Genomic DNA, 8,759 nt, shown 5'->3' with positions numbered 1-8,759 from the left:
GGTTTTCTGCTTAGAAAAGTGTGGCAGTTGGAGTAGATTGTCAGGCAGTGTGGGGAGAGGGGGAGAGAGAGGGATGGAGGGAGGGAGGGAGAGAGGGAGAGAGGGAGGGAGAGCCAGAGGCAGCCCGAATTTATGTGCCTCCCAGGAAGATGGAAGGAAGCTCTCTGATCCCAGACCGGAGAGCGCTGTCCCCACAGAAAGGGACTGTGGTCCCAGGCAGATCGGATGACATGGCCATGTCCCTGTAGCCCTTTGGTCCTGTGCTCCGTGTGTCCTTCAGCCACATGTCAGCAAGGCGCAGCACACAGGGCACTTCGGACAAGAGGACCCTGGCTCTCCTGTCTTAGGACTCTCCTTGTTGGTCCCCCCTCTCCAGTCCTTCCCCCCACCCCCAGCAAATCCCATGCAAAAATGCCTCTTGTAGCTTTTGTTTTAAGATCTTTATTTCTCCTGGGGCACCTGGGTGGCTCAGTTGGTAGAGCATCCGACTTTGGCTCAGGTCATGATCTAGCAGTCTGTGAGTTCAAGTCCTGCATCAGGCTTTGCACTGACAGCTCAGAGCCTGGAGCCTGCTTCAGATTCTGTGTCTCCCTCTCTCTCTACCCCTTTCCCACTCAGACTCAGTCTCTCCCTATCTCTCAAAAATGAATAAATGTTCAAAAATTTTTAAAAAATATTTTTTTCTCCTGAACTGGTCCACTTCTTGCTCTCCCTTAGCCATGAGAACAAGAAGACTGGGCATGATTTCTTTTTTCTCCATGGTGGCTGGGAAGCCCACGGTTGAATCTAAGCCTCGTTATTGCCGCTGTGTTTGCTGATCGGGGTCAGGCCATGTTCCCTTCTTCCCTGGCCTCGCTTTCAATGTATATTTTACTACAGGTCATTTATGAGCTGCCCTCAAGGGGGTGGGACTTGTTCTGTCTCACCCCTAGGCTTCCTTCCATGACCCTTTTACTCAAAAAGCTGCCTCTCTTGTTCTTATGTTATAGAACTTATGCCTGGATTCAAAGCAGGGGCGGGGAGGGGGGGGAGCTGCGGTGGAGAAGCCGGGTCGCTGGAGATCACAGGCTCTCTCTGGGTTTCATTTTCTCTCCACGCAATGATAGGTTGTGAGGAAGTCTGGCCAAGACCCCTTCCATCCTGGAATTCTGAGAGCACGTTAACCTTGTTGGTACTTGGGGACCAGTGTGGGAATGGGGGAGGGGGCAAGGCAGGGGCCCAGACAAAAGGGAGAGTCCCTAGACATGGTGGCCCCACCATCTTCCTCTTCCTCTGATGCTGGAGCTGGAAGTTCAGGAGGGGGAGGTAAGGAGAGGAGGCAGGCCCAGGCTTGACAGCTCTATCAGCCAGGAAGCCCAGGAAAGCATATGCTACGGCCAAGGTCGCCGAGGGCCTCCATCTGCCTCAGCCACTTGCCAGGCAGCCGCCGAGCTGGGGCCTCAGTTCCCCCCACCTCCCCGTGGGTGTGTGCAAGCAGGCCGCAGCTGACAGGGGGGACGGAAACCTGTGTCCCCCAGCTGCACCCTCCCCAAACAGGAGAGCACCCAAGGGCCACTGGCCTGGGAGAGCGGGCCAGGAATCTCAGAGTCCCCCCTGGGCCCGCTCTGACACACCCGAGGTGGTGGCAAAGCACGGACTGTCTCTGAAGGAGGGAAAAGAGAGTCCCCGTCCCCACACTCCTTCCCTTGGCTGAGTCCCCAAGAGATGGGCAGGGTCAAGGGTGACTCCTACCAAATGCAAGGTGACTGAGACGCAGGCTACGGAGAGGGACCAGGCGAGATAGTCCGGGAGCTGAGGGGCTCTCGGCGGAGGACTCGCTTGGCACCTGTGCTAATGGGCAGGGTGCAGCCACTGCCAGAAGAGGGGACAGCAGCGGTCTTCACGCCTAGGACGTCTCTTCTGCCCTCACGACGTGGTCTTAGAGGTGCGGGGCCGCACGCTGGCTAGGGAGAGGTGCAGGACGAGTTTGTTTCAGCGCTCTGCCCACCCCGTTTCGGTGGTGTCCCCCTCATCTCCACCTCACTTTCTCAGTCTCCCGGGAAAATAGATTTTTCCTCTTTTATGCAGCATAAGGATATCTGTCCCAGTTCGATTATGTTATGAGACCTTCGCGATTTGGCAGAAGGGCAGGTGCCCGTGACCCGGAAACGCAAGGTGTAACCTTGGGCAGTCTCGCCGCCTCTGCGGCTTGGGGTTTCCGGTGTGTCCGTAGGATTCGTCTCCCCCTGGGCTCCCTGTACAGGGGACCAGGGAGGATCAGATGGACGGGTGGCAGCCACGGGCCTCCTGTCTCCTGTGGGCAAACCCAGGGTCAGGAACACCGGGCAGGTGCCCGGGGCGGATGGCTGCTTCTAGTTCCCACCCTGCGGCACCTGCCAGAACCGTCCTAGGTGATTCCCTTCCCCTCTTTGGACCATCCCAACCTTCTACAACTGTTCACATAAAATACAGACCTGGCGCCCGGGTGGCTCAGTCGGTTGAGCATCTGACTTCAGCTCAGAGTTCATGAGTTCGGGGCTCTGCGCTGTCAGCACAGAGCCAACCTGGGACCCTCTTGTCCCCCCTCTCTCTCTGCCCCTTGCCCGCTCACACTCTCTGCCTCAACACAAATAAACATCAAAAAAATAGCATAAACTATATATTATGTAGATTTAAAAATGTGTTTTTTGTTGTGTTAATAATTTGCACACCATAAAATTCACCCTTGTAACGTGTACAGTCTGGGGCGGGGTGTGTAGTGGACTCCCAGAGTTGTGTCTCTTTTGCCACTATCTCATTCCAGAACATTGTCCCCAAAAGAGACTCCTGCTGGCGGTCCTTGCTGGCCCCTCCGTCCCCCAGCCCTTGGCAACCACTCCTGCTTTCAGTCTGTCTCGATTTGCCTGCTAACGACCTTTCATATAAATGGAATCATATAACGTGTGGCCTTTTGTGGCTGGCCTCTTTCGTTTGGCGTCCCTTCAAGGTTCATCCATGTCATGACAGGTGTCTGTGCCTCGTGCCATTTTTTTTGACTCAGTGATATTCCATTATCTGTCCCTCATGTTATTTATCCGTTCATTGGACACTGGCAGACGGTTGGGTTGTTGGCCTCCTTGTGGCTCCGGTGAGCGGGGCCACCACGAACATTGCCGAGCTAGTTCTCGTTCGCGCTCCCGGTGTCCTGTTCTGCAGGGTTATCCACCTGCCAGGGGAATTGCCGGGGCACCTGCCAACTCTACGTGTAACATCCCGAGGAGCTGCCGCACTGGTTCCCACGGCGGCTGTACCGCTTCCGTCCCCCCAGCCGTGCCTGAGAATTCCGGCTTCTGCACGGCCTCGCCCACAGCCATCTTGGCCTGTCTCTGATTATGGTTGTCCCACTCGATGCCAAGTGGCTCATTGTGGAAAAGGCACGGTACATGCATTTGAAGCCCACAGAGCCTTTCTTAGGTAGAGAAGCAGTCTAACGGGAGGTCCCCTGTATGTGCAACAGATACGGGGCAGGGGGGCCTCTGCAGGTGAGGAGGAGGCCTAAGCCCCCCACTCAGCAGGCCCAGAGGCAAGTTCCCTGGGTGGTTTGAAGGCCACCGTGCCCCATGCTCGCCACGATCTAGGATGTGGTCTAATCACTGAAGACTGTGGCTTAGCGGCCATCTCAGCCCCTGGCCTCCCCTGCTTGCCTTGGGCAGTCTCCCCCTGCCCCCCGCCATTTGGCCAGGTTGTGGAGCTGTCACAGTGAGAACAAGGAGTCCGATGGCTCCCACCTGTGGCTCCGTCGCCAAGGGCAGCTTGTGCAGGACGCAGGAAATGAGCTGGAAAACCGCCTTCCCAAGCTCAGGAAGGAAGGCCATCTGTTTCTGGGGGGCCAGGCACCCACAGGAGCAGGACATGAAGCCGATGGGAGGTAAACTGAGCTCCCTGGCCGCGGGTAGATAGCCCCCCAGGAGCACTAATCCTGCGGGGGTCGGAGCACGGCTGCTCCCGGCCCGGGCTTGCACTGCACTGGCCTTCGAGGAGCACCAGACGCTCTGCTGCTTGCAGGGAGGACTGTTCGGCATTCCCGAGTTGCCTCGGCAGAGGGAGGACCCCTCCCAGGTTCTGCTCTGTTGGTTGCGTCCTCTGTTGCCGGAGGCCTGAGTCATCAGACACAGATCGTCCTGTTCCCTGGGATTTGAGGATGGCTTTCTTCTTTACTGATGGCCCAGCCTCGGCGAAAAAAATCACTGATAGTACATTCGGGCACTTTCGCTTAGCTGGAATATGGGATTAACACAGGTGCATGGTCTCTCCCCCATGACTCGCCGATTGAGTAAAATGCCACAGTGTCTCTTTGAAGAAATGCAACTTCCTCGTGTTACAGAGGTAGAAACTGAAACCCCAGGAGCCTGAGTCATTGAAGAAGAATAAGGCTTTAATTGGAAGCCCATCATTTCCTTAACAGCTCAGGATCACGGAGGGTTGGATCCTGGAGTACCTTAGAGACCATCTAATCTGACCCCTTGGCCCACCAGACGTGCTCAGACTACTGTGTTGCTAACGGTTGTGTGTTGGTTGTGTTTGTTCTCATGAAGTCCCCTAGAGAGTGGCATTCCCTGAGTTTCGACCCAAGGCATGGCATGCTAAGTGGTCACAACAGTAAGTGATGGGAAAGTCCAGGGGGAGAGCCATAAGGCCAGAGCCTTGCAGAAGGTGTGCAATAATGCGTGCATGAAGACAGGGCAGGGAGGGTGCTGCAGGCTGGCCCAAGAGGAGGGTGTGAGACTGACCGACCGGCCTTTCCTGGGGGTCAGCAGGCCGCCGACAGCATGTTAGCAAGGGTATAGATGAACAGGCCATGAATGCCATGCCCAATTTTTTCTTAATCAGGGGGCCCTGATGCTTCCCAAGGTTTCAGATGCCTCTTCCTCATTGTTCTTGCTGCCCTCACCCAGGCTCTTCTGATTTCTCCCTTGGAAGTTCTTGATGACCTTCTGGCCAGTCCTCTGCCTATACTCCTGTCCCTTCCCAGTCACACCCCACAAAGGCCCCCTCCCCCGGAGGCTTTCTAAACTGCAAGTCTAAACTGGGCCTCTGACCTCACCAGGCCCCCTAGGTTCCTTGCAGCCGTGCAGTTGAACGACTCACAGCCTTTGCCCAGCCTTCTCCTTCCTTCCCGCTTGCTTTCTCCTGCTGACGAGCTCCTATTTATCCTTCAAGACCCAGTGTAAATTTCCTTTTGGAGAAGCTTCCTCTGACCCTCATGGGCCATGTGATGGATGCCTTGAATGTGTTTTGGTTTTGAAGCTCACGTTGTGTGGAAATGATCTACACTGGCAGTCCCCACTTGTGAGTGTGCGTTGTGTGGTGGGCACTGGGCTGAGCCCTGGGCATGAATTATCCTGCCCCAGTAACCATATGCGGTGCACTCCAGGACAGCCCCACTCCCAGATGAGAAAATGAAGACTCAGGCCAGTGGCGTGACTTGCCCAAGGCATGCACGTGGGGGGTGACAGGGCTGGGACTTGAGCCCAGATCTGTCTGGCTCCATTTCTATATCCTTCTGTCTCCTGTCCCCTGGATCCTACTGTATCCCCTGGACTGCCCACTGCTGCCCCCAGCCCCTCCCCCCAACCCTCCACTGTAGGCCTTCAGGAGACCATTGGGCATGTGAAGGACTGATCAAAGCAGTAGAGTTGTCATGATATGGGCAGGATGGGGACATGGAGGGAGACTGGAGGGAGGGCCCGGGTTTACTCTGGGGTTGAGGTGATGAGAGACTCAGTCCGGCTCCCCACGGCAAAGGGTTTCCTTTCCACTGCTCCTTCCAAGTGGCAGCCTCTGGCTGCCAGGGGACAGGCTGTGGGCCTCGGGGGGAGAGGCAGGAGGCATGGAGACCTACGCCATGGCAACCTGCCTCCTCTCTGGGGCCTGCAGGGGAAGGGAGGACCTGAGCGAGCACACGGGGTGCACGGAGGCTTCTGAGTAGAATCCTGGAGAGGTGGCTCCCTTTGGGCCTGCGTGGCTTCTGCCCTCCCCTGAGGGCCCCTCCCCCCTGCAAGGTCCTGTCCCAGCAGGGGAAATGCCACTTCCACCTCTGTCCCGAATGGCTGGCTGGCTCTGGCCTCCCAGGAGACCAGCAGGTCCATCCAAGTCCAAATGCTGTCTCCTTCCCACCCCCTGGGCCAGGGAGGAAGGAAGAGGGAGCACAAGAGGAGGGAGGTGTGGGGTTGCTGGGCAGGTAGGAGCAGGGACAGTGGGGACAAAGCCCTCATTGTACTGAGGCCACGCTCAGCTCCAAGGCAAACCAGGCATCTTGCCTGCCTCCCAGGACAGAGGCCCGGGACTCCGCCTGGACTTCCCTCGCTCCTTAGCAACCCTTGACTGAGAGCTGGCCTGGAAGGGCAAGACCCGTCCTTGGATCTGAGTCCTGCTGAGTCCTACCGCTGCTTAAAAGTCCTCCTGAAGGCACAGCCTCTTCAGTGCATCCTCCCAAAAGCAGGAAGGGAAGGGGCGAGGCTGGAAGGATAGCTGGGGCAGCCAGGCTGCCTGGAACTAGAAGCCAGGGCCCCTCTGGCTCCGTGACCTTGGGCCCACGTGTGATGACAAATCAGCCACCCACCCACCCCCATCCCTGTCAGCCCCAAGCGATGCCTGGGAGGCCTGGAGCCCTTGGTGGCCTTCCTGAGAGTGTGGGGAGCACTTTCTTCTGCCCTGTGGCTCCTCCTCCAGGGGCCACCCCCACGTTGCCCAGGGTCCCTGCCTGACTGGGGCATGACGGGCAGGAGCTGGGGTGAGCGGCTCAGGTGACAGGCATGGTGTCTGCAGCCTCCGCGCCCGGCACCCGACACCTCGGGGCAGACAATGCTGGCTGTGTCCCGGCCCTCCAGGGGAACAGGCCACGTTCTGTGTCACGGCCAGGAAACAGGCCACCTGAGCAGAGCCTTTGTCCTCTCAGGAGGCAGTGCCGCCACTGGGTGGGACGACCAGGCTCCCGGGAGGCCGTGACGTGGGGAGGGGTGGTGCCCAACCAGGGGACACCAGAGTCTGAGACGCAGACCCTGGGGCGTCTGGGCTTGGCCTGGTTCCTATGTGGGCCTGGCTACACTGTGGGGGTGTGGCTGGGCTGAGTCCCTCCTCAGGGAGGCTTGGGGATTCGTCATTGGTGAGGGGGACTAATCACAGCGCTTCCTCATAGGGTTTTTGGGAGGAGCCAATGGCACACTGTACGTAACGTGCTTGGCACGGGGTCTGCGCACAGCGGGGCTCGGTGAAAGCTTCTCTCCAGCATGGGGGGAGTTTGGGGCATGGTGTCCTTGGCCAAGTCTCCAGGATCCCAGGCTGCTGGGCCCCTCCGCCTCAGACTCTGGGGGCTCTGGGGTGACACCCAGTGCCAGAGGTCTCCCTGCAACAGCCAACAGCCAGCCCACCATGGGCATTCTCCCCTCCTTAGACCCCTGCAAGGCTGCCCTTGGAGCCCAAGCCCTACCCACTTGTCAAGAGGGCAAAGGAAGGGTCAGACCCTATAGGCCTGGTCGCTTCCTACTAGGTCCAGCCCACCAAGCACCGCCTCCTCAGAGGAGGGCTTCTGTCCCCATTTACCCCCTTGCTCATCTGCTTTGAGCCTGTGCTCTGAGGTCCTGCTGCATGTCCAGATCAGTGTGTGTTTGCATGGACAGGTGCAGGCATGCCTGTGTGTAGGTTGCATGTGGCGGCAGGGGGGTGGAGAGGGTTTGCTGCATGTGCTGCATTGTGGGTGTCCCCAAGCATGTTCACTGAGATGTGTGTGGCATGCCTTAGAATGGCAGGGACATAGTACATTTTCATAGTCATGTGTATCCATATGTCTTTCTACACGTGTGCTGGTGTGTCAGTCTGTCTTGTCTCCCCTATAGACAGGAAACCCTGAGCCACACGCCAGCGGGCGCCCTGGGAAGGTGACGTCGAGACTAGCCCAGCCTAATTTGGGGCTCCTGGTCCTGCTCCAGGGGTTCTCCAGCCTGCAGCACCCCCCCCCACCGCCGAGGAGGGAGGCTTGTCTGCCGCGGGCTGGGGTCCAAGTCAGGGATCGGGGGCCCTGGCTGGTAGCATAGAAGACTCAGTGCTGCGCTGAGTCAGGAGCCCTGCCCCGAAGCCTGTGGGGCCTTGGGCAAGGCCTTCGAGCGCTCTGTCCACATTTGATCATCTGGAGAACTCGGGGTTGGATCTGTGATGTCTGGCTGCCCCTGAGACCCGACGGTCGAGAATTTAGGTCAGGTGGCGGGAGCGTGCTAACCGTGTTGGTGGAGGGAGCTGTGGCCAGAGCCCACCAGCCAGGCGCTCGCGCAGTCCCGGGGTGTCCTGCCGAAGGGTGAGAGCAGAGCCATGCCAGGCAGCGGCCCCAACGAAAGGATGACGTGGCCTGGTCCGGCCCTCCCCACGGGCCCCCCAACGCGCCCTCTCTCCTCAGCCCCGGGGACACCGCCCATCCCGCCCCTCACCCGGACCCGCAGCCTCATGGCCATGTCCCTGCCGGGCAGTAGACGGGCCTCTGCTGGATCCCGCAGGTGAGTCCCCCGACCCCTTGACCTCAGAGGGTGGGAGGGGGGAGGGTCTCTGTTCCCACTCTGCCACCAACATGCAGTGGTCCTTGAGCAAGTCATTGCCCAAGGTTTCCCAGCTTTAAAACGGGCCTTGCTACCATGCACCTCCTCCTGGAACTATTTAAGGGCTCAAATGACATGGTGCATAGGAAAGTTCTCTGAAGAATGAAACCACTAGATTCCTGCCAGCGCCAGTATTGCTGTTAGGCTTCACTGTTA

At 58.3% G+C, this 8,759-nt stretch overlaps 1 protein-coding gene across 5 annotated transcripts in view; it reads left to right on the top strand.

Moving 5' to 3' along the window:
• SNPH (syntaphilin) overlaps positions 1–8,759 on the top strand; it is a 35,290-nt gene that overhangs the window by 15,149 nt on the left and 11,382 nt on the right. For 2 of the 5 annotated variants that reach the window (XM_029918116.1, XM_029918118.1), the window contains exons 2-3: positions 7,157–7,184; positions 8,408–8,504. In XM_029918116.1, coding sequence (XP_029773976.1) covers positions 7,157–7,184; positions 8,408–8,504 — 125 coding nt within the window. Of the gene's footprint in view, positions 1–7,156; positions 7,185–7,853; positions 8,505–8,759 lie in introns of all 5 variants that reach the window. The other 3 variants (XM_029918117.1, XM_029918119.1, XM_029918120.1) reach the window with 2 other exon arrangements.

Source organism: Suricata suricatta, chromosome 12 (assembly GCF_006229205.1).
Source record: "Suricata suricatta isolate VVHF042 chromosome 12, meerkat_22Aug2017_6uvM2_HiC, whole genome shotgun sequence".
In the NCBI taxonomy this organism is placed as follows: Eukaryota; Metazoa; Chordata; class Mammalia; order Carnivora; family Herpestidae; genus Suricata; species Suricata suricatta.
Note: the sequence above shows the minus strand (reverse complement) of the source record. Positions and strands in the feature narration are given on the sequence as shown.